This window comes from Corylus avellana, chromosome 7 (genome assembly GCF_965113065.1).
Source record: "Corylus avellana chromosome 7, dhCorAvel1.hap1.2, whole genome shotgun sequence".
Lineage (NCBI taxonomy): Eukaryota > Viridiplantae > Streptophyta > Magnoliopsida > Fagales > Betulaceae > Corylus > Corylus avellana.
In genome coordinates, this window is record NC_142496.1 from 1,634,523 (window position 1) to 1,660,442 (window position 25,920).

The 25,920-nt window shown below is 34.6% G+C and overlaps 3 protein-coding genes across 3 annotated transcripts; 1 reads left to right on the forward strand and 2 right to left on the reverse strand.

Annotated features, from left to right (window-relative positions):
• Positions 1-1,606: 1,606 nt before the first annotated feature.
• On the forward strand, positions 1,607-7,805 carry FAD6 (fatty acid desaturase 6). Its single transcript, XM_059597066.2, has 10 exons — positions 1,607-1,833; positions 1,925-1,979; positions 3,853-4,088; positions 4,466-4,609; positions 4,736-4,887; positions 5,363-5,485; positions 5,655-5,832; positions 6,682-6,800; positions 7,170-7,284; positions 7,399-7,805. Exons 1-10 carry the CDS (start codon positions 1,795-1,797, stop codon positions 7,558-7,560), a joined length of 1,323 nt encoding a protein of 440 aa, XP_059453049.2. The 5' UTR covers positions 1,607-1,794; the 3' UTR covers positions 7,561-7,805.
• A 1,354-nt stretch (positions 7,806-9,159) lies between these two features.
• LOC132183688 (BTB/POZ domain-containing protein At2g24240) lies at positions 9,160-11,435 on the reverse strand. The gene has a single exon (XM_059597065.2). The coding sequence runs from the start codon at positions 10,801-10,803 to the stop codon at positions 9,475-9,477; it is 1,329 nt and encodes a 442-aa protein (XP_059453048.2). The 5' UTR covers positions 10,804-11,435; the 3' UTR covers positions 9,160-9,474.
• A 12,105-nt stretch (positions 11,436-23,540) lies between these two features.
• Positions 23,541-24,752, reverse strand: LOC132169397 (replication protein A 70 kDa DNA-binding subunit D-like). The gene is made up of 5 exons (XM_059580433.2): positions 24,606-24,752; positions 24,344-24,501; positions 24,131-24,251; positions 23,874-24,029; positions 23,541-23,780 (listed from the first exon to the last, which is right to left on the reverse strand). Exons 1-5 carry the CDS (start codon positions 24,750-24,752, stop codon positions 23,541-23,543), a joined length of 822 nt encoding a protein of 273 aa, XP_059436416.2.
• Positions 24,753-25,920: the final 1,168 nt, after the last annotated feature.

Here is a 25,920-nt window from a genome sequence, read left to right on the forward strand (position 1 = left end):
AAACGGCACTCTTCAACAATAAGAAGCATATTGAAGGTTCCAGTAAAGAAGAATCACTTCAAAGAGATTGTCGAGGTAAGAGACACTCTTGGCTTCTTTTTTGTGCTGCATTTGCTTTGGTTTCTATTAATTCTTAAGGTTGGCTAACTTGGTGTTCAAAAAGGCAATTCAATGTTTCGGTTGCAAGCTTGTTCATTGGTGGATCGAACTTCACTCTTCAACGATAAGAAGCCTATTGAAGGGTCCAGTAAAGAAGAATCATTTCAAAAAGATTGTCGAGGTAAGAGACACTCAGAAAGTTTGTTGACCTTACCGAGTCTAGGATTTGCAAAGGGTTATAAGTTTCTTAAGTTTCTTTGTGTTTATAATATATATGAATTTTTTTATAGGAATTTTCTGGATTTGGCTTCCCCAAATAAATTTTACTTTTAGAGAATTCTTTAAAGGATTTCCTCTTCGTCACTAAAATATCTGTATCAATTGATTTATTGGTTTACTTATTTTTTGTGATTGATTGATGTTTACTTCATATTGTTAATCCCACATTATTTGGTAAACCCCATTATAGGTGGGTTCGGAGTCTTTTTTATATTTTTTTCAGTTTCCTTCTGTTTTGGTCCAAAAGTGTTAGACACCCAACTTAGTGCTCCATACATAAAAGTGGTTGGATTGTTTGACTAATGTTATTTTTTTTTTTTTTTTTTCTTGAGCTACAATGCTCACCACCAATTTTTGAGGTAAAGTGCTAGTATTATGCAGCTATACTTTTACTAAAATTTGCATCCCACTAATCAAAATAACCTTAGGCTTATTAGGTGTGAATGTGCTCTAAACTTCAATTTCATTTAATAAGAAATTAATGTATGAGTTTATACTTATAATAACATTTATAATCCATTCAGTCAATGTGAATAATTTAGCCACACAATATAAGACTAACTTTATGAGATGATACAACAATAATGGTAAGACAATGATACTTACGTTTCTCATTGACAAATTAACCAAGTGGGCTCACCGTCCACCCATAAGGGAAATTTCTCACGCAATTCATGCTATGCATATTTTACATGAATCCCTCAAGTATGAAATGAAATTGGTTTGTGTGAAATGTGATACACGCACCATTAATCTTATGGTCAAATTCTACTCTTAGCTCCTACTTAAAGATATTTTGTATTAAAAAAAATTTCGCGATGTTCTTTTAATACATAATTGAGATATTATGTTGGAGCATTCCTAGCAACCTTACTAAAATAATTTTTTTGATTATTTTAGTAAGACAGTTTAACAAAAGTGGCACTTCACTTTCCAAACTCACTATTTTAACCAAAATAAAACTGTAAGTAAACAGAACTCACTATCTTTAGTGAGTACGGTTGACTGACCTATTGATTAAATAAATAATTTATCTCTATGCCTTGTTGTTTTTCGTTTCTTCTTCTTCTTTTTTGTCTTTTTTTTTTCTTTATAAAAAAATTGAATACTTTTCAGAACCATTGTAAAAAAATTCTTAATTTTAATAAATGTATTTATTTATTTTTATTATTCTCCTAAGGTTGAAAATTGACATACAGGTGTGGTGTGGACATCGAAAATCTATCCAAACCTGGAGGCTGAGAGGAGAGGCAAAGAAATAGTTGGCAGTGTCATATAAAGGCAGAGGTGCGAGGGTGTTTCAGCCTTTCAGGACCCTACACCTCTTTCACGTTCACTCATTCTCACAAAGACACTCACAGTTTCAAAGGGGAGTGGGGGCCTTTGGAAATTGGAATTTCTGCAGCTCTGCTCGGAATGGCTTGCAGACTTGCAGACTCTGTGTTCCATTTCATGGTACCCCCTTCTTTTTTTTTTTTTTGCTTCTTTTTCTGCTTCTTGTTTGCCTTTTTTTATTTCTCATTTTGTTTTTTGGATTGAATTTAAGGGCCCCCATCCAAAGCCAAGTGGGAGTCGAAGAATTTTAGCCCATTGTTCTCCAGGTATGTTACTCTTTCTCTCTCTATGTAGGATAGATTTTTTCTCATAGCTTCTTCGAATTTTTGTGTGATATTTGATTGTTTATTCTGGCCAAGATTTGAATTCTATTAGCTTTTTCATGTCGTTTGGTCCAAATGCGATATGGGTTCTGCTTAATTGATGCATCTTGCGGTTCTTAGAAAAAAGCCAGTAGCATTGTGAGTTTAGCAACTTTAGCGTAGCAAAGTGGGCTTTAGAATTGGCAAAAACTGGAACTTGCTGGATAGAATGCGTCAAAGTTTTTAGATTTTAGAATCCTGTGTGGAAAACTGGAGGATTTTGTGTAAGACTAAGCAAGGAATTAAGGAGAAACTGACAAAAGAAACGACTAAGGTGGATGAAAAACACTTTGCTGGAGTCCTCCGTTTCACTTCCTTATTATCGTGTAAGTAGAAGGCATTTCACATGCAATTTGCTATCTGTTTTAGAATATTCCATTTAGGCCAAGGAAATCTATATGGATCCATTGGGTTGGTTATTCTGGTTGTGATGGCAGCCACCAATATCTAAATTTGTACCAACATAATCAACAAACGCCAACTTTACCTTAATCTTAAACAGGAATGCAGTATCCATACTGGTGTGCGTATTCTAATAGTATTAAACAGCTTATACTTCTGATTTTTTTTGCGGGAAAGTATTGTAGATTGTTGCTAGATATGCACTTAAAGTAGTCACTTTCTCTACTATAGTGCCACCCAATGGAATTCACCAGCTCCCAACTTGAACTCCAGGCAGTGACTGCTGCACATCTTGATATTATTGTAATATTTGCTTTATCCAGTGCACTCTATTGAGCCACTCAAATTTAATTGAAAATTGTAATCAAATGTTTATCCTAACTTGGAACATACTTTAATGTTCTTATCACTTTATTATTTGGGACACTACATCGACTGTATTACAGGTTGACTGGCACCCATTACACATCCAAAAACCTTTTAAGACATTAGGAAAAAAAAAAAAAAAAAAAAAAACTCAAGTTGTGTGCGCACACTTGATGATTACATCATTCTCAGTATTGAACTTTATTAAGGGTTCAGGATTCTCCTCCTGTTGTGAAGTTGATTTTGCTCGAATAAAATACTGTCAGCCAAGAGAATGTGAAAACTACTGATGCTACATAAGAGTTTAGGCAAAGTTCCATCCATGTTGAGAAAAGTAAGCCTAGAGGATTTGTTAATAGTGAAAATACATACCATTGTTTAATTTCCCTGGCTGACATGATTAAAGATGCATTGCATGAGCTTGACATAACAAAGCTCTTCTTTTTTTTTCCCTGCACGCACCTTGCAGATGAGGTTCTATTCAACATAGCTATAGTGAACAAGGAATCACTGCCTGAATTCTGAAGTTTCTTCCTTAGAAAGCATTTGAGTGCATATCTAGTAACGACTTACATCCTAGGCGTGTCCAAATTTGCTTCTTTGATCACTGTGAAACCTCCTCGACAATGGAAAATTATAACGTTAGGCAACAGACTAAACAATGGTAGTGTTTTGGTTATCACCAAACCTGTAGCCTTACTTTTCTCGACATTTATGGGTATGAGGACCAGCCGTTTCTCACAGCCATTAGAATATTGGATGGTGCTTTCAATGTTATCTCCAGTTATTGTCATATGCGAGTAACATAAGGGGGAAAAACTAAATTTTAAGTACTGTCTGACTAGCACTATCCCCCAATCTCTTTATCCTTTTAATTGGTCTTCTTCTGTGAATAAAATTGTTATGCATTGTAAAACTATGCAAGATTCATATTTGTTTGAACTATCATTGCCTGTCATCTTATAACTTACCATTATAGGCACCTTACATTGCTTATTCTGATAGACAGGCAGATATTATCTGAAGGGGGAAAGACTTCTCCAGAAGGGAAGCAGAAATCCGCAGTTTTTATTTTCAAAGAGGAATAACGTTCTGCAAGCTGTTGCAGTTCCAATTGTACCAACTTCAGCAGATAGTGCTGAGTATAGGAATCAATTAGCTGAAAGATATGGTTTTAAGCAAATTGGAGAACCACTTCCTGAAAATATTAAATTAAAAGATATCATTGATACCCTTCCAAAAAAGGTAATGCTTCCATAAGATGCACATTGCATCCAAATTCTTTTATATTGTTTGCGAAGAAAATGGATTTTGTGAATAAGATTTTGGACACAATACCTAGGAGATATCTGAGCCAACCATTGTTCTGTTGTAATGAGTAAGACTATTTATCAGGTTAACTTTCCTCCTTGTGCAATTGCTCTTAGTTTTATGATTGGAGATGCAGAGTCCTTTACCTTAGTATCAAAACAATAGTATTTATTTGTATCCAGTGAGAAGAGGGGCATTGAATAATGATTCGCTCTCTCTCTCTCTCTCTCCCTCCTTTTAAGGCTGACTTTATATCCTAACTGAAATTGATGATATTTCCATTTCAACTTTTCATTTCCAAACTTTTAAAGGTGTTTGAGATTGATGACATGAAAGCATGGAGATCGGTTTTAATATCCGTCACTTCCTATGCCTTGGGGCTCTTTATGATTTCAAAAGTCCCATGGTATCTACTTCCTCTGGCTTGGGCATGGACAGGGACTGCAGTAACAGGGGTTAGTTCTGCATACATCTTTACTATGTGGTTTGTGAATTTTATAATGTGTCATTCCCTCCTCTCCCCCCCGCGCCCCCTTCTCATCCTAGATAACTCATTTATTTTTTTGCTTGTTTCTGTAAAGTTCTTTGTAATAGGCCATGATTGTGCTCACAAATCATTTTCAAGGAACAAACTAGTGGAAGATATTGTTGGAACCTTGGCCTTTTTGCCTCTAATTTACCCATATGAGCCGTGGAGATTTAAGCACGATCAGCATCATGCAAAAACAAACATGTATGTAACTTTTCCTATTGAATTATCTCAGGCAATACGTAAGAAGAAATATGGCTTGCTTAGTATCAAATGTGTATAGCCCAGTCTTTTTTTGGATTGTAGTGGAAATTGTCTCATCCCAATGTATGGTATGTACCTAGAGACACACACACCCATATACGCATTATGTTTCATGTGATATATGATACATCTAATAAAGGTTTTATATCTCCCTTTAGCCAAATATCTTATTATATAAAATAATTATATCGATGAAAAGCACATAAATGTACGGTATATGTAATGGTAGATACATGTTAGAAAGACAGTTGTATCCTCTCTTTTTTTTCTGATAAATGTATATAATTGTATGTTTGTATGTATGAATCTATATTTTTGTGTGTTGGTTTGTCTAGTTTACTACTTCCATGAAGTTGCAGGTCTTTTTCCATCTTCTAAAATTTTAACTGTATTCCCGTCTGTCTTATGTCTATAGGTTGTGTGAAGATACAGCTTGGCACCCTGTTTGGAAAGAGGAGTTTGATACGTCTCCTGTTTTGCGCAAGGCAATTATATATGGATATGGCCCATTTAGGACGTGGATGTCTATAGGTCACTGGTGTGTATGAAATACAAGGAATCATATGGAGCAATTATTTCTGTTTCAAATTTTTCTTGGTCCTTACTCCTTACTATTAACAGTTACCAGTATTGGCTTGATTAATCTTAAATTTCATATGTTTTTATTTCATACTTATTTGTCTCAACATTAATAAGCATCCTAATAGGTTGATATGGCACTTCAATTTGAACAAGTTCAGACCAAGTGAAGCGAAAAGGGTGAAGATAAGTTTGGCTTGTGTGTTTGCATTTATGGCAATTGGATGGCCATTGATTATCTTCAAGACGGGAATTGTGGGATGGATCAAATTCTGGTTGATGCCGTGGTTGGGCTATCACTTTTGGGTAACGCTGCTTCCTGTTCTCTTGCAGTAATATTTGGACACAGTAACCACACTAAACTGATAAAATCATTCAGTAACTTTCTCATATCCAGGAAATACGTGATATTTGTCAGATGGTCCATCAATTTTGCATTTTATATATATATATATAGTGGATAGTAATACACAGCGGAAGGGGAACTCCTTTGCTACTGTACCACACACATTGCAACAAATTTAATAGCACCAAAACTATGCAAATAATATATTGTATGCAACTTACCAAGAAGAATATTGTATATGGTTTATTTCTTATTATTTTAATTCTTTGCAACCCAAATCAAATAAGCCTAAAACCACCTGGATCAAGAATTTATTATTTCTTTCCAACTAGATTTATAGTTCATTCACCCTCCTGGGAGGTCCTCATGTTGTACGACTTCTATCAAAAACATTAATAAATATTCATGAATATTATGATAGTATGATGCAAGACTTCACTGCCAATAACATGATTTTATGCATGCATTGCTTTTGTCTGCTCAAATGCATTGCTTTACCACCAAGCTAACGGCGGTAATTGGTAACAAATTTTTAGCAAGATCCATTCAAGGGTAAGGTGTTACTCTTGAATGGATCTTGCTTAAAATTTGTTACTAACTGCCACCGTTAGCTTGGTGGCCTATCTATGATAGTTTTAAAGTACGTGTACATTTAATTTTTTTCTGGTCCTAAATAATTCTAGAACTCCAAATTTTCATAGTTTACGCAATGCCTCAAGGTCATTCAATTGTGAATCTGATGATTTGACCATTCAGATTATATATCTTATTTTTGTCTCAGTGTTTTTCCTTTTTTGTTGTATTTGTAGATGAGTACTTTCACCATGGTCCATCATTCGGCTCCTCACATACCATTCAAATCTTCAAATGAGTGGCATGCCGCTCAGGCCCAGCTTAATGGAACAGTTCATTGTGATTACCCTCGATGGTAATATCTTCATTGTTCTTTTCAAAAATGTTTTCCCATGAAAATTACTTCATCCATACCATGATTCCCTAATTAAAGGGATAGTGATATGAATGCTAGCATGAAGGAACTAATAAGTGACTGAAGATATTATTTTTCTGATCTTTGGTTGGCAGTGATCAAGTTCTAGGGCCACTTTTATTAATTTCTGGTGAAACAAATGTGAAAATTGAAAAACATGTTTGATTTGCTATTGAGAATCTGCCCAAAAGAAATATAGAGCTTTAATACCAATAAATTTGTTCGAGTGGTTGAATAACAAAAAGTAATTATTTACTATCTATGTGAATAAGTAGACTGCTAACTGTTGGATCCTTTTTTCATGGACAGGATTGAGATACTATGTCATGATATTAGTGTCCATGTCCCCCACCATATTTCTTCAAGGATACCAAGCTATAATTTGCGGGCAGCCCATAAGTCTCTTCAAGAAAATTGGGGAAAGGTAGGATTGATAAGTCCTCGACACACTCACACACACATATTGTGTCCATAATCTCCTGACTGATGCCAAAATAGTTGCTCTTTTAATTCATTTTCTCTCCCATGTCTTCAACAGTATATGAACGAGGCTTCGTGGAATTGGCGTTTGATGAAGACAATAATGACCATATGTCATGTTTATGATAAGGAGCAAAATTACATTTCCTTTGAGCAACTTGCCCCTAAAGAATCTCAGCCAATTACATTTCTCAGGAAAGTGATGCCTGATTATGCTTGATTTATCATTTTGCCCTATGTGGTCGGTCCATGGCTTTTTGGTTCCTTCTTATATGTTATCTTTTAGTTTTGGGGGTCAAATTAGGTGTGCTATTTCATTTATCTTATCTCTTCTTGCTTACATTGTACAATATTGGAACTTTCTGATTGATAGAGAAAACCAATTGAAGGAAGGTTCCTAGAAGTTCACATATCAGTTTTGATTACTGTATTTCCTTATATGCAAAAGTGATGAATTTATTGTCATTCGATTCTCCAAGAAAACCCCCTCCTTTTTAAGGTGAAAGATTGTGGTTCATTAGATAAAAGTGATCCTGAACAGCAACATTATCCTTGGATGACTGGGTACATCAGATCTTACTTTGCTAGTGAATTTAAATACGTAAGGGTCAGGCTAATATTGGTTGGACCACTGGAGCCTCTCATTTTTTATTGATGCCTGATACTTATCTCTCTACACAGAGTATCTTCTCATAAAATTATCTATGTTTTTGCTAGTTTACAGATTTCTAAGCTCTTTTATTTATTATTTTCTGCCGGTTTACTGATACTTGAGTTCATTTGATTTGCTAGTGGCTGACATCTAAGCTCCTTGTTATGGCCAATTTATAAACCTAGACTAGACTGCTACATAACACTTTTCTAAGTTATTTTTCTATTAATTGATAGGACTTTTGGGTCAAACTGACTGAGTATATTAATTTCTTAAGGGCTCCAATTAAATTGGGGTTTGTTCTACATAACAGTTTAAAATTAATCTTTGGAGCTTTTCTGGAAGCCAACCAGCGAAAGTTTGTCTTTGAGTGAAAGTGAGATATAATAAAATAATAGTGGAGGAAGGGAAGGAAATATAAACGGAGGGTGGCAGGTCTAAGTAGGGATGTTTGTACGAGTATAAAATTATACAGGTCAATTATAATTCGTTAACTTCGCATTGAGTTCGTGTTAGATTTGCGAGTCGTGTTAAAAATTATTAGTCCAAAATCTCACGTGTCAAGTTCAAGTCGCATTGAGACATATGTATAAGACTATATAAGTCAATTTTAACCCGACCCATTTAATTAAACGGGTCCTAATATTTAACCGCTAATTTCGTATTAAGTTCGTAACGAGTTTGCAGTTTGCATCAAATATTGTTGGCTCTATTCATAGGTGTCAAAGAAAGCCACAGGACTGCATTTGGTATAGTGGGTATCAGCATTAGCAGATTTGGTACACCGGATAAAGCTCTCATGATATTCAAAGAACATATGTTATGTATTACAAATTCAGAAGTTTAGCTCCTGAAACTAAAGCTACACCTAACAATGCAGCAGGGTGACCAAATTTCATAAACCTGTCAACCAATTTGGCAGTTACAACTGCTCACATGCAAAAAGCATCTGTCTGTGTGTGTTTGTGCGCAAGTAAATCTGGAATCTGTACGAGACCATTATCAAAACAACACGGAAGGGAATTTACTTTGTGAAAGCAAGAGGTCAAAAGAGGAAAAGAGAGAGGGTGGTCTGTCAAAAAGAGAAAGAGGAAAGCGGCATTTCGGGCCACTTCGAAAATGAAATGTTGTACAAGTAGACCCATAATTGACAAAAAAATACATGCATCTCTGCAGAAAAACAAAAATTCCTCTGCAATATCTGTTAAGCAATCAATTTCATTTCTTTTTGTGACAATGGGAAGCTACCATTCACACTCATAAATTTAGATATTCCTCTTGGTTATATGAGGGTATACTTGGTTAAGTAATCACTCTTATCTCTCTTTAACATAAAGCCTATACAAGCCTAGAAAATCTAAGTTCCCTAACCTATAGTCTTTAGCTGCAACTCCATCTTCTGTAGTCTAGAAAACAAGAGGAAAGCTATGAATATCAAAAAGGGAGAAACACTACCACGGAAACAAGCAAACCATAGCTGAATCATATAATCGGTGGAGGTGGAGTCTCCCATATATCGAACACATTTTCTTCACTATGCAGCGCAAAAAGCCGATCGCCCCCGATCGAAAAATCGCATATCGAACCTCCATAGCTGCGCCGTAGCCTAGATGTTAAAACCCAATCAGAACCACAAAACACCGATATGCAATCGTTCATCGACGAGAAGAGTTGACCCTCATGCAATGCCAATTTAGGGTAACACGGCTCATCCGGCATCTTCCCTTTCATCAACCGACTTCTCGAGCTCCACCTGATGCTCCCGGCACTGCTTCTCAAGTCCATGAAACCCAAATCCTCATACTCATTCACCACACAGATGGAGCTATTCTCCTCCATTGCTATTGCATCTCTAACCCGCTTCTCATCCCCTGTTATAGGAGCTCCAACATCAGACCAAGACCAAACCATCTTCTTGTCCCTAAAATCCAACAGACTAATGTAACAGTTGTCCTTCCTAGGAAACAATGTCGCAACCAATAAACAGTTGCTCCCATGTAACCATTGAAGTTTGTCGGCTTCACCAAGAGACCAGCCAAGAGGCTCATAGAAAAAATCAATCTGTTTTCCTGTTACTTGGTCCCAAACACCAATTCCATACTCATTGCTCCTGCCTTTACAGCTAGAAAATATCTTATAATCCGAGCTGAAACTCAAAGATCCTGCAGTAAAGCTCTTGACTTGATTCTCATGATTGACTTGAAACTTGTATCTCAGCTCCCCTGTGGATGAACTAAACAGACCCATCCCACCATCTCCGCGGCCTAATCGCTCACACACGCTGATCACAATGTTCTGCGAGTCAATCCACCCAACATCATTGACTCTTTGGTAATCAAGAGTGATTGGCGCGTGCTCATCCAGCATCCAATCATAGACGTGAACCATGCTACCATGAGCAACGCAGCAACCGCCGTCTGGGCCGGCCCGAATCGCCGTTCCGTCGCCAGGTGCTTGACTGGTTATCGACCGCGAAAGCCGCAATCTGTTGCCGTCGAATTGACCCCATTTGGCGGCCCGGACGTGGTCGAGAAGGCCGTAGAAAAGGGCCTCCCTGTAGAGGAGCTTTTCTGGGATATTGGCAGGAACATAGAGCTCGCCGGTTCGGAGGAGATCGAGGAGGATAGCAAAGCAATCCGGGTTCCGATCAATGAAGTGTTCTTCATCGGAAATATCTGTTTGTAGAGCCCAATTCTCGTCGAACATTGCTCCGAATATCGAGTTTCGGCCGGCGTTGGCGAGCGTTGTTGCGGTTGTTTCGAAGATTCTGCCTCCAACATTGAATCTCACCCTGTCTTTCTGAATTCCCATGATTGGATTAGCTCAAAATTTGAGAACCCCAGATGGAATTTTTGAAGTGGGCGAGGCCAGGACAACAGGTAGGACTAGGATTGGATAAGACTGGTTTGTGTCAGAGGGCCAGAAATTGTGAAGCAAAAGCAGAGGATTCTGAGGGAAAGAAATGAGATATTTCCTAGAGCGTGGGAGAGAATTATGGGATTGTTTGACCTTTCGGATTTGAAAAGAGCCAAAATTTGGAAAAAGGCTAATCTTCAAGGATCAAAATCAGATGAACATGGAGCAAATCATCGTATTTTTTAGCAGAGAAGTTATACGTTGGATTGAGTTTCCCGGCGGAAAACAGAGCAAAACACCAGATAGAAACAGGGTGAAGAATTTGATCAAATTCTGAGAAAAGAAGATCTGGGTATTGAGGAGAGGTGGTTTTCAGAGATGGGTTTTTAAATGCGTGGGATTTGGTGAGAACGAATCGAAGAATTGGAGCGGTTGGATTTCAAAAAATTGACTCATTCTCTCTCTCACTCTTTGCTTTCTCCATGTTATTGTCGCTCTTTTTCCACGTTTGTCCTCTGGCCTTCCTCTGGCCCGGACATAGTTGAACTTTTCCCACATTAAAGTACTTTGTGATGGGGTCCCACTACACTATTACCTCCTCCTTATATCTACACCGTTGGATAATGCCCTATTTCTCATCAGAATGATTAAGGCAGATCATCAGTGGTGGGGCATTAGGGTTGAGGAACAACGTAGGGGAACACAATCATATATCCTATTATTAATTCTTTGCTGAATGGTTAAGACTTGAGGAGTTTCCCATGAAGTCAGCTCTCCTACATTAAAGAGAAACCGTGTCTTTTGGGTTGTTTTAATGTTTTTTTCTTTTTCAAGTTCATGCAATTTGAAAATTTTATTATAAAAGGGAAAACGGTATCACTAATTAGGGTTCACGTCTGTCCCCATCTTTTTAATGAAATTAATAATTTACAAGGGTATGAGATTCAAACTAATGACATCCGTTTTATAAAGCGTGGTCCTTAACCGATTGAGTTACCACGTAAGAACAACTGACATGTGTTCTTAAACATACTCTTTCTGTCAAAAGTTATGTTCTCTGTCTTTGATTTTCTCTTCTCAAAACAAATATATTAACAAATAACTTAAACACAGAAACAGTTTTCATATTTATGTCACATCAAAATACTTTTTAAAAAATAAAAAAAAAATAAAAACCAAAAATACCTCCAAAACAAATTAATAATCAAAACTTATTGCATGTATCTATATAATAAAAATAAAAATAAAAACATGTGAATCACATGCTTTATGAAACGTGGTCCTTAGCCGATTGAGTTACCACGTGAGAACAACTGACATGTGTTCTTAAACATACTCTTTCTGTCAAAAGTTATGTTCTCTGTTTTTTATTTTCTCTTCTCAAAACAAATAGATTAACAAACTACTTAAACACAGAAACAGTTTTTACATTTATGTCACATCAAAATGCTTTTAAAAAAAAGAAAAAAAACCAAAAATACCTCCAAAACAAATTAATAATCAAAACTTATTGCATGTATCTATATAAAAATAAAAATAAAAATAAAAACATGTGAATCACATGCTTTAAAAAGATAAAAATCAGTTTAATAGACTAAATTGAAAAAATTTCATTTCAATCTAATTAAAAAAAAAAAGTTTAATTAATAATTTTTGGTACATCAAATCTAGGACACTATATTATTAATTTGTGTTGCTTTGTTTAACTTGGTCCACGGCCACCACCGCAATTCGCGAGTCCGGGCTATAAACGGCACAATATAACATTTCTTGACTTTAAGCTTTAAAGTCCTAAATTTAGATAGGCAATATAAAATTTTATATATATATATATATTCAACATCCTGCGTTAAGGATAAACATTCAATGGTGGAGCAGGCAATGATTAATAAATAGTTTTTTTTTTAATTTTTTAATTTTTTTTTTAATGTTTGTAGGGACGGTGCATCTTTTATTACAAAAATCTTTTCAAATTCAAGAGGCAAAATGTTAGACACTTATCACGCTAATTATTAAAATTGAGATAGTAGTTCACGTTGTACTTATAATACTCGTCGGTAAAATAGGAACTGTCACATGATAGTTCACGCAACAGTCATTTTCATAAAATATTGACTGTCATGTGAATTTGTGCGAAATTGTAGTAAAATCTGTAGTACTCAAAACATTTTCTTATCTTTAAACTATGAGTGACAATTCGTGTTCGCGTGTTGGGTTCGAGTTGTGTTAAGGCATGACTATAAGATTATATAGGTCAACCGTCAACACTATCCTAGCCTATTTAATTAAGGACATAAATTTCCTCCAAATTGGTTTGGAGGAAATATCCTTCAACTCATATAAAATATCGTCAAGTGTCTATAAACATTTAAAGGCACATTAAATTTAGTCTAAATTAATAAACTGTTATTAATGAGGTTAAGAAATTAATGTGCATTTTAAATGTTTATAAACACTTGACACTATTTTACATGGGTTGAAGGGTATTTCTTCCAGATCGGTTTAGAGGAAATTTATGTCTTTTAATTAAACGAGTCAAACCCTTCAACCTTAACCCTCTAATTTTGTATTGGATTCATGCCGGGTTTACGGGTCATGTAAAAAATTGTTAGCCATTATGTCGCATGTCGGGTTTGGGTTGCTTCAAAGCATTTGTATAAAACTATAAGAAGTCAACTCTAACCCAACTCATTTAATTAAACAAGTCAAACTCTTTAACACTAAACCTTAATTTTGTGTCGAGTTCACGGGTCGTATCAAAAGTTGTCTGCCCTACTTAAAACCTACCTTAATAATGTAGTTTAACATAGAACTTACCCTAATCTTTAACTCATACATCAAATGCAAAAAATAGAAAGTAACTAAAGAGAAGAAGAAAAAGAAGATTCTTCATCTTTAACTAAAAGAGAAGGGCATCATCAATTCATGTCAATGGATTATGATTGGCAATTACTTAAGCAATCTTCCAAACCTTTTGTCAAAAATTAGCCAATTTTTTTCTTAAGCTTCATGATGACATTATTAGAAGCTTACTTAGACTCTAAGAGACAACATATTACATCATTATTTTACTTTTGTCTTGTTCTTTCTTTTAGTTATTTGGTCGTTGTCTAGTATAGGTACACACATCATTGTTTCCCACTGCTTCCTATCCATTACGCAAGTACCAAGCAAAGCAGCTTCAGCCAGTTTGATTCACAAGTAATTCTTTTTCCTCCAATGGGGCCTCCTCCTCTTGATTGGTAAACATTGAATTGAACTTAATTTATCTTAATTTTAATCTGGTCTTTCATTATATTGCTAGTTAGCCTGTTCATATAAATGAACGATATCTATTGAGTAAAGTGAAAGCCTTCTCATTTCGTGTCTTTCTTCTGTTATTATGGATTCGATTAGTAATATCAACCCTTAGCTTGTTCTCGTAACATTTGCTCAAAAAATGAAAAGTATTTTATTTAAAGAAAGATGGACTTTGCAAGCATATGGAATAATTATTGAGTTTGGAATCTTCTATTGTTTTTGAATTTCTGGATATAGACTCCAAGTTGCTATTAATCCAGTTTACCAAACACAGTAATGATTAACAAAGGTATCAATTTTAAAGTAAAACATCACAGATATCATATACCAAAATTAAAGCAAGCATAAAACAAATCAATACAAAGATTAGAGAATTATCAAGTTGAGGATATAGGGTTGTTTAGGCTCGGAAACACTAAAGAACCTCTCCAAAACAATTTAGAAATTGCCTCTCTAACATCATGGAAGCTGTGGGTTATGAAACTTATATAAAAAATTGAGGTTTTTAGGCTAAGTCGACTAGGTTAAAACAGTTTTCTTGCTAGCAAGGTTATGACCCGACCCAACCTCTGTCTAACCAAACTATTATGGAAAGCTGGAATCTTTCTATCGTTCGGATGCCTTGCAACCAAGCTTGCAATCAAGTCATTATGTCCAAAAATTTTAGATTGACAACTCGTTTTGACCTAGTAAACATTATAATTGAAAAATATTTGTTAAATACAAAGTTGTAACCCTTTGAATTAGCTTTTCAAAACCATTAAATTTGTTTTTGTGTAATGTCAAAATTAAAAGAGGTTAGAATATATTATTTCAACAAAAGATATGGTCATTTTACTCTAACTAGGTCTATAATATACAATATACACAAACTTAAATTTTTAAGTCCTATCTCAACTTTTACATCGCTAGCCTTAAAACTTATAACCAAACATATTTTGACATTAAATTTTCCGACACTAAAAAACAAACAATATTGTCTTTGGCTTTAAACTAACTGAATAGACAAAAGAAAAGCATAGCCGCAGCTTCTCAAGGTTTGGTTGGGTGGTCAAGCTTTGAAGAAGTCATGGGCACACCCTTTGACTTGTATTAAAGTTTGTGTTTGGTTGGCCGGTTTTTTAAGCAATTAGTACATGGACTGACCTTGCGTCAAACAACTAGGAATTGAGAAATGCCTTTTTTAAAAAAAAAAATTTTGGCTCAATTTTTTTTTTTTCCTCTCTCTCTCTCTCTCTCTATATTCGCGAGGGTTTTATAGATTCAATAATAATTTTTTTTAAAAAAAAAAAAAAAGATGAAAAAAGATATGTAAGAGAATGATACTAAACAAATTTCGAGTTGAAATAAAATATAAATTACTGAGACAATATTCAAATTTCGGACTTTTATTATGATATCAGGCTTAATTGACCCTCACCAAAGTTGGGTCTTCAAAATTACTTTGGGTGAAAGTTTGGTCTCCAATTGAGGACAAAAAATCTACCATTCATGTTATGGTTTATGAAGTATACTTATTCTGTTATGTGTTTTCTATGAACTTCTCACTATATATGAAAATTATGTAATTGGAATGACAAATTGTCTACCACCTCAAAAAAAGGGGATATCATAAACCAATTTTTGGCTAGGTTTCAATTGACTTCAAAGTTCAAAGTATAGGTTGAAGAGCAATCTTACTAGGATTACAACGTGGTTGTCGTTGTCGCTGTCGTTTTCTATTTTTCCTTAATGTTAGGAGTTTGACATATTGATGACTCTTTTAAGGATATTAGTCAACACGAAAGCCTAAGTCTATATGTTTTGGCCGAATTATACTATATTAACCACTCAAATGTATGACATCTTTCTAATGTGTAACTCAATATTTTTTATATATTCAAGACTTAAAAATCTTGACTGTAGAATTGATTCTCTAAATGTTGTAGCAAGATGTTATATTCTACCTCTTAGTAGAAATTTTTTAACTAGAATTAAGTGCAATTAACTATCTGTATTGCAGCTAATGTGAGAGGGCATGTGGGTTCTACACCTGCCTGCTTCCTCTCTTCATTGAAATCCATTTCTTCCCCACACAGCCTAATTTCCAAGTGGCTTGTCAGGAGGATCCTCAATCTCACTGTTCCAGTTGATGGGCTCAATCAGACACTATGGCCTTATGGACCCGGCATGGCTCAGGAGAGCTCTCATAGTCACATGCTCTAGTCAGTGACCCATTTATTGTGGGGGTACATCTCATGATTGGGTCAATGACCCATTGTTTTTGTATGAACAGTTTTTGGTAGAGATTTTCAACAATTTTTGTTGTTAGCGAGTTTTTATAAAATCTATCCGTTTGAATAAGTTTTGAATAAGCCACTTCTTGCTTAGATAGATAGATTTTATAAAAACTCTATTACATTTACTACTCGAATGGTTAGTAATCCCGATAGCAAATTGGAATGGTGAATATTGGGATCCATTTACGGCATCAGTAGCCAGTAGGAGCAGTGTAAAAGTTATCAAAAGGTGTATTTTGGTATATCGTCTTCAAAAGCCTTGAATCCACTGATTTGCTCAATAACTTGCTAGAAATCTTAGGAACCATACGGCCTTCAAGAGGGAATAATGTCAAAATGATTATTATATTTAGTATCTATTTGGTATAGTGGTTTGATGGAACCCTTCCCTGCCCAGACCAGCCCGTGAGAGAGAGAGAGGAGAGAGGACCAGAGCTAGAGAGAGAGGAAGAGAGGGGCGTTTTCGGCAACGGCGATGGGTAGCAGTAGCGTTTCCGGCGAACCCGCAACTCAAACTCCATTAACTTCCATGCCTAGAGCCGTATTTGCTAGTTAATCTCCTGCTTCCTCTGCTTGATTGTGATTTTGGGCATTTTTATAGTTTTAGAATATGCTTAGTTGTGACTTTTAATCACTTGTTTAAGATAGTTGTCTATTAGCATTTGGGTTATTGAAGATAGGCATTTCATTGGATGATTTTTAGTTATGGCTTTTAATCCCTTATTTAAGATTAACATTTAGGTTGTTGATTACTTTGAAGCTTTGTGATCATTGGAGGATTAATTATGGTGGCTAGAAATTAAGGGTTTAATTTGGAGTTATATTGTTCTTGGCTTATTATTGGCTTATTATTTTATGACACTTGGGTTGTTAGCAAATAGAGTTTTGATGCTTGATTTAGAGGTAGCCGGTTGCGTATTAATTTTAGAGTATCGATTATGGTTATGACCACAAGTGTGGAGAGATATTATGTAGTTGGCCGATTATAGGGATTTATTCGATGGAGTGTTTTTAGCCTTGGTTGGGGATTAATGTCGTTAGTTCATTTGTGTTGATTTAACTTAGGTTCTTGATTGGATTAGTTGGGTTCCATTATGGTCTTATAAGAGGGTCACGATAGCAAATGATAATGCAGTTTTGGGGTTTAGACTCAAAGGATGACTTATAGTTAGAATTATTCTAACTAGGTTATTATGTGACACTAATGTAGGGTTTTTATGTGAAGACTCTAAGAGGGTTTCAAGGGATCAACCACAATTATAGAAAGACACACATCGGTGTGTGTCGAAGAAGAATTTGAGGAAGGTAAGTGGGCTATCTTGTGTTAGTATTTTCATGAATAATGACCCGGTGCATTTTATACATAATGCTTTCAAAGACAAATCCGGGTTATCTCTTGAACTAAATAAAATACCATTTTATGTATGAAAAGTGTGACATGAGCTATTTTCATAAATGTTGTCTCGAAAACATACATGAACTATTTATTGGGCTACTTGATAATATTGTATGTGATGTGATGCTATTTATGATGTGATGACACCGGTACCGTGTGTATGTGTGTTATGTGTATATGATCAGAGGCAGTGCAACACACCATTTGTTGGGTGTGGCCTCATAAGCCGTTAACCCTAAGTAAAGGGGGTTAGGCTAATAGGATTCCGTAGAAAGGGGATGAGCTGACCTGTCCTTGCCGAAAGGTGATGTGCAGGACAATCACAATCTTACACTGGGGGGTTAATCAGAGCGAGCTATGTTATGGAAATCTGGTCTTGCTTTGTAGATAGTACAAGTAGTTTTAAGCAAAGTAAGAGCTTGGTTATTATTATTTAAAGCTATAATGTTGTGAAGGCATCCTGATGAATATTTTGATAATAATGATATACATGCTTAACCTTTTTATCCGGACATAAACTATTCACTCCCACACACTAGCACAAGATTACTTGCTTACTAAGTCGTCAGACTTATCCCTTACTTTTTCATAACAGGGGAGTATGATGGCGTTTTATAGAGGGGCTAGCTAGGTTTGAGTAGACTGCACCTGGAGGTAGATGCAACCATTCGATGTAAAGATATTGATCGGCTTATGACTTGAAGACCTACTGTAGAACTATGAAGGTTATTTGTGGTATTTTACATTTTGAGATGTATTTGTATATTTTAGGACGGTGCAACTATTCTTTGTCGTATCATGTTTAATTGATTACTCAATTTATACTAAGGTTTTAGTATTGCTCTGATTGTAATGATAAATGCTTACAGATCAAAATAAATTCATGGACTTCCCCTGCTAATTACTCCGATTGAGGAAAAAAATAGATCCTTGTGGACTTACTAGTTTTGTGGTTAAGTCTTGGAGGCACTTGATAATTTTTTTTTTTTTTTTTCTTTTTAGAGTAATGATATAAGGAAAACTAGAGTCCTCCTAGAGTCATCCCATATGTGATGTAGCATTTAAAATCACCAACAGATCAAAATTCAATAATGATCATCTCAAATTCAACAGTGATTTTAAATGTCACATCATATTTGGGATGACTCTAGGAGAACTATAGTCCTCCTTATATCATTACTCTTTTCTTTTGGGAGATTTGGAGTATGCTAATCTAGTTACTTTTATATGCATTAAAGACTTTTAATAATTTCTTGATCTAGCTTTTGTATTAGATACTTTCTTTGAGTGGTTCAATAATTAAACCATGTATGCCATTTGATAAAAATGGCTAGAAAATCACTATGAGCATGTTTGGAATTGTGTTTGAAAAATAAATTTTTTAATTCAAAAAGCCTTTTTTGGCAAAAGCTTCATTTTTAAACTTTTGTCAAATGTGCGTTTTGGCCATTTTTTGGACCCTTAAAAACACTTTCAATTTTTTTTTTTACCAAACAAGTAATTTTTTCTTCAAACGGACTTTTTTAGTGTTAAACACACTTTTAGACCCTTTAAAAGCACATCCAGGCCCTATATGTCATGTCACTTTCACCGACTAGTGTGAATTGGTTAGATCTTTGGGCCCAACTTGGTCTATGCCCATAGAGGGCTTTTAGTAAGGAGAGAAGGATAGCCCAAGTGTGCCAATCTCAACCAATTCCCCATGTTCGAGCCTAAGCCCATCTAGAATGATGAAGGGACTCAATTAGAGTTTAGGTCAAAGATTTGTTGGGCTTCCACTTGTAGGGCCCAAGCCTCACTGGACCCTAAGGGGACATAGTAGGCCCATGAAAGGGAGTTGGCCCATGTAAGTGGCTCAGGTTGGACCTTCAAGCAAAAGCAAAAGCAAAAGAAAAAAAAAAGAAAAAAAAAAAAGGGATAGTTAGAAAAGGCCATATATAAGAATTGTAGGGCCAAACCCTAGGCTAAATTAGAGTTAAGATATGTCAACTTAAATGTTTACAAATTAAATAATTTTACACATGCTAATATAGAGTTATGAGAAAGCATGGAACTTCTTAATGAAAGATTTTATCACGTGCCAAAGAAAATGAACATTCTAAGACAATTCGGCTTAAAAGATAAGAGATAACATAGTACCAGGCTCAAGAATGAGGTGCAACCACTACGTGTGGTCTATCATTAGACTTGCCACGCTGAGTGCACCTTAAAGTTAATCAGGTGGCACCAATGACTCAACTCGTGGCCACAAACCCTTCAGAGTCATTCACAATCTCGACATATAGGACATAAGAGTATGCGAGACAACAAAGTAACAAGTGGAAGATAATTGCTTAAGCATATAAAAAACTTAGAATTACTTTAAAACTTTTAGAAAATTATTTACTGCAAAAAATTTTATTACCAAAATTCTTTTCTTTTTTTTTTTCTTTTTTTTTTTAATTCAATTGTTTGAAAACTGTTAGATATATTCCTTACTTAGTTTTTTACTCATCTTGTTTTGTTTTTCCTCCCCACAGATGTTGTCGAGAACTTGCTATGAGACGAGAATAATAAGAGCAACGACGATGGGTTGTTGAAGATCGTTTTATGTTTAATTACATTTTCAATACCATAATATTTTGAGTTATTATGTTTTTGTTGGGATTACAAATGTTTATTAAGTTTACTTTGAAAGTTATGAAAAACTTTACACTTATGAGGTTTCTAACAAAAGTCTTTATGAATATTTAGTAGTGTTCAAGATTTCTTGTAATTATTTGGGCCTCTGAGTCCAGTAAATTAGCAAACCTGCTCTCACGAGCTGAGGGCATTACAAATGAACTACTTAAAACATTTCCACCGGGAGTAGCCAAAATAGCTACTGAAAAAATACAAATTTTTACTTTAGCTACTCATTTTTCTATATACACTCCAAAAGATTCTCTTTTCTACTATATTTTCTTTAAATATTCTTTTGTATGTAAGAGAGTGTGAAAGGAATGGGGGGAGAGAGAGATTGAAAGAAAGAAATGGAGAAAGAGAAAATAATTAAAAAAATAATAATAATAAAATAAAATAAAAATAAATAAAAACTTTGGGGAAACTTCACTGAAAATTGTATATCGACTCCAAATACGTGTTTATCACAGAATATGCGAAATTAATAGATATTTATCAATAAGCAAACAATCACGAAAATAAGTAAAATCAAACATAAGGATTTTGGTGATAAAGAGGAAACCTTTTAAAAAATGTTCTAAAAGTAAAACATTTCCAGGGCAGCCAAACCCAGAAAATCACTATCAAACAAATGTTCAGAGATTACAGATACTAGGAATACTTACAACTCTATGCAAGATCTTGACTCTGTAAAATCGACAAGCCTCCAATCGTAACCTTCCTCACAATCTTCTTCAACATGATTCTCCTCTATCGGACTCTTCCGATAGACTTCTCAATGAAGCACACAATGAAACTAACAAATAATCCTCTAAGAGGAACGATAGGCTCACAACAGATGTTCTCTCTAACCACGTCCTCTCACGACTTCTATCATGGAAATTCGTACATCTCTCTCTCTACAAATATTTATTTATAACATTTATAAAACCTTAGACCTGGGCCCACATAAAAATACGTTTTGGGCATAAAACCTAAGGGGCATCCGTCCGGACGGCAACTGTCGAAAACACTTTCGGCGACTTTCTAGAAAGCCCATTTGGACCGCCTAGCCCCCTGTCTGTAAGGCCATTGCATTTGGGATGAAAATTGAGCTCTCGGGCTTCCACGTTCGGACGAGCTATCTTCCCATCCAGACGGCTTGCCTTGTGGATGGATCTTGGTGAATTGGATCATCGGTTTTGATCACCGAATTAGCCAACACAAGAACTTACAAACTCTTCCTTTGACAATTCAGTGACAAAACCAATAAGCCGAGACATCTCATCATCTCTCCATATTTACTCCTCATTTTTGTCACAAAATGACAAAAATGTCTCTATATTTCCTGAAATACTCACAAAATATATCAAGGCATATATAGAACATGAATACATAAATAAAACTCATGATCACAGATAAAAGAAAATGCATGAAGTATAATGCAAAATCATGAAGAAGCAACAAGGGAAAAAAAATTTAAAAAACAGGAGTATTCATAAGAAGAGTATATCCAATAAATGATCAAAAATTGCAAATTAGGATAACATCTTGTTAAATGTGCCAAAAATATCCAAAGCACGCAAGAGTATCAAAAGATGAATAAACAAAATCATTATTGCAACTCAAGTCATGCCATTATGTACCATCATTATTCATGCTATATGTGTTGTCTATGATAAGCCACAATCAAGAGCCAAGCAATGGACAAAAACATATTGGCAAAGAAGGCACATTAAAACTTCCAAACCATATGAAAGAAATTCATAGCTTATTAGGTTAGAAATCAAACCTTACTAGGGACTAGTCACACTCATCCAATACTCTCCCCTTAGTCTTATCACAAGGCTCAAAACTACATCCGGAATTTTAATTTTGGACAAGCCAAGCACAAAAATTAACACAGTGAAAATTTCATTTTTGGAATATTTTGGCATTTTGCACATTTCACTTTAGATTTTCTCTTTGAGAACGTGTCTTTCATAATATTGAAGTACAAGACATAAGGGTTTGGGCTAGAATTTATAGGTTCTAGGTTCAACCAGCATTTGGTTAATTTTAACCCACAAAGAAAAATCCATCCTATGCATATGGTTTGTCCAACATAACAAATTTTTTATGGATCAACATTCATTCTTAAGGCTTAAGTGCATAGAGATAGCATAAATAAGATGTACCACAATAACACATACTTGAATGGATCAATGAAAGTTCATTATAAAGATAATCAACTCAAGCATGATAAGTGTATTCAATAAGTACATAAGTTAAGAGGATTTTCAAATAAGCAATTAAAGGGCATTTAATGCATATATTCATCTTTAACTTTTCAAACATCTTTGCAATAACAATTCACTTCTTAAGATTTAATTAACACAAAGAAGGGCAGCAAAGAAAAACAACATTTTCAAAAAAAAAAAAAAAAAAAAAAAGAGAAGGAGCCAGCCATGCGTGGAAGCAAGAGGACATAAAAGAAATAAACAAAAAGGGTGTAATTTGCCCCCAAAGCAATGTGAGCCTCACGTGACAAGTCAACAAAAGTCCAAAGAGAAAGGAGAGAAATTAGGAGAAGAAGAAAGACGGTGAGGGCTGTGCGTAGAAAAATAATTTTTTCCCCCTTTAGGAACGAAACCAAAGGGAAATAAAAATAAATTTGTCTTGACCCTTTATAAATAAAATATTAAGCACACGCGCGTGAAAGGGAGGAGGCGGCTGGGCTGAGAGAATTATACACAGCCGCAGAAAAGAATCAGGGGGGGGGGGGGGGGGGGGGGAAGAAGAGGAGTTTTCTTTTCTCTCTTTCATCTATTGTTTTATGAAAACTAGCTTAGAGCCCGCGCTATGTACGGGGCTGTTCACTTATCTCAAAAGTTTAAACCGATAGGAAACTTTGTTGATTCATATAGTGCTGAGAAAACTTAAGAACAATTACAGTAATATTAATATTAAGAACAATTACATCAACTTGTACCAAAATTCCATCTCTTGAACCTTAAAAAAATAAATTGACAGCAGTCTGAATTCTAATTAAAGCAAAAAAGAAAAAGAATGCATTAAAAAAATCCTTGAACTATTTCTCAATCAATGTTTTGAAACTTTTTGTTGATCAAACTCTTGTGTTGAGTATGTTGCTTTCTTTTGCAAAGCAATTTGATCGGAATGTTGTCGTCATCATCATCATCGACTGTTTCTATATCTTCAATAGGTAAGGAAAAAGACATGGAAGAACTTTGAGTGAAGATTTGTTCATCTTCGTTTTCAGAGCTGGACCCCTCAAGTGTTGTAATTAGAGGCATGTGTTGATTTAATGGAGTTTCCTGTAATCATTAAATTTCATTAGAAGATGCATAACTTATGTAGGAAAATAATGTGTAGATAAAAATAAATAAATAAATAGAATGAAATGTTACCTTTTGGATATTTGAAACATGTGATTCAAAGATTCTTGAAACAATATAATTTTCCGATCCTCTTATCAAATTATAATCATTAAGCCGCAATTGAAATATATGCTCTTGGGAAACAATTTTTTCAATTTCTCTTGGTAACATATTGTCATTCAAATCCTATATAAATATAAAAGAGCATAATGTTATAACAGGTTAGAGTATGTTGTATTGTTTTTTGTTTATGCAATGGTAATGTGAATTTTTTAGATTTTTGTTACCTCATCTTGCATGTTTGCAAGTTCGTTTGCTGTCTTGCCTATAAGTTTTTCAGCCTCTTTGTCAAACACAACAAATGTTGCTGAATCAGTTGTATTGGATACTTCTAATTGTATCTTATACCTGCTTCATTTCCAAATTGATTAGTAGTAGGAACTATATATTTATATACATACATATTAAATAGTAATTATTTATTTATTTTTTATTTTTACCTTGGTACAGAATGTTTAGGTTTCACTTTACAACGTTCACACCAAAAAGATCCTCCTATAATCTTAACCTTCGCCTTGCATGTAAGACACCCAACATAGTACCATCCAAACTTGGTGTCTATTCTATTGACTTTGCATAAACATGTAATTAATACTTCCTGCAATATTAAGTTTTGTAAAAAGTAAAATAAATGATAAAGTATTAGTGATATTATAGGTTAAGATTTAGATCTTAGAATTACACTTGATCAAGGGCTCACACCTTTGTCTCTGATTTCGAACCCATTTGTTTTATTTCAGCAACGGTCTTTCTATTATGCAAGGCTAGTTCTTTGTCTGGTATCATTGGTGGTCGTTCTTTCTTCAATTCTTTAACTTCCGTTACCGTGACATTATTCAACCTATTCATTATAAAACATATATATGGGTTTAGTTTCCATTTTCTTTGTTTAAAAAAATATATATATTTGCGAATATTTGTACTTATCAAGAACTCTGGAAACTTAAGGTATTTTAAGGTTGATGTACACCCTTGTTGCGCTTGTTGATGATAAATTGTATTCGTCTACAAAATTTTCAAAGAGAAATCCATTAACATATACAAAATGAAATACACATTATATGATTTTAAATATAGTGAGTAAAATAATTACCTCTGAAAATTTTCACAGTAGTTGAAGTTACTATTACAATGAAGGGACTTGTATAATTATTATAGAAATCCTCATCTATTTGCAGTGCTGTAGATCCCCACAAAGTTGTTTGCAAACATATGTTTCTGAGGCGTGCTTCACTGTTGAAGCACGCCGGGCGTGCTCTATATCTTTACCCTATGATTTTTAGGGTTCAATAGCTCATCGTATTTGACATGAAAATAAAAATTATGTCTTATTCTTCTAGTAACAACTTAATTTTTCGAATTTTTGTTGGACGACCTTTCGAATTAATCTCCTCAATAACTCCAATTGATTCTAACCTGCCAATTACATCTGCAAATCAAAGAAATTGATTCAAATAAAGTTATATTGAATTTTGATTTTGTATCATTTTGAATAATTTGTAAATATATTTTCAAATATATGAAAATAAATGATTGATATACCAGTCAAATAAGTAACGTCATTGCAACGACTTATTATGGTTTCATAATCAGCCAACTCATATCCATGTTCAGGTATGGAATGATCTACTCCATGGATCTTAGAGATTGATGTTGTCGACATAAAATTTATTTTGACATGGTTTTGCACTGGACGGTATTTTGCTCTATATTCCTCGACAATAAAATTTTTGACCGCATAAATACATCCTTCATTAAATTGCGTTTTTAAAAATTACATTTTTTAAATCGCTACTTTTTAAAATCACACAGGCGTTTGGTAAAACATACTAAAAAGTACTTTTTTTATCAATTGAGTGTTTGGATAACATTAGCATATAATTGCGGTTTCATGACCAAATTACCAATAAGGATAAACAAGACAAAGAGGATGAAGAAAAAAAGAAAAGAGAAAATAAGGGTTTTAATATATTTTAGGTGGGTATTCTTGGTATTTTTTTCCATTCCCGTTCTAAAA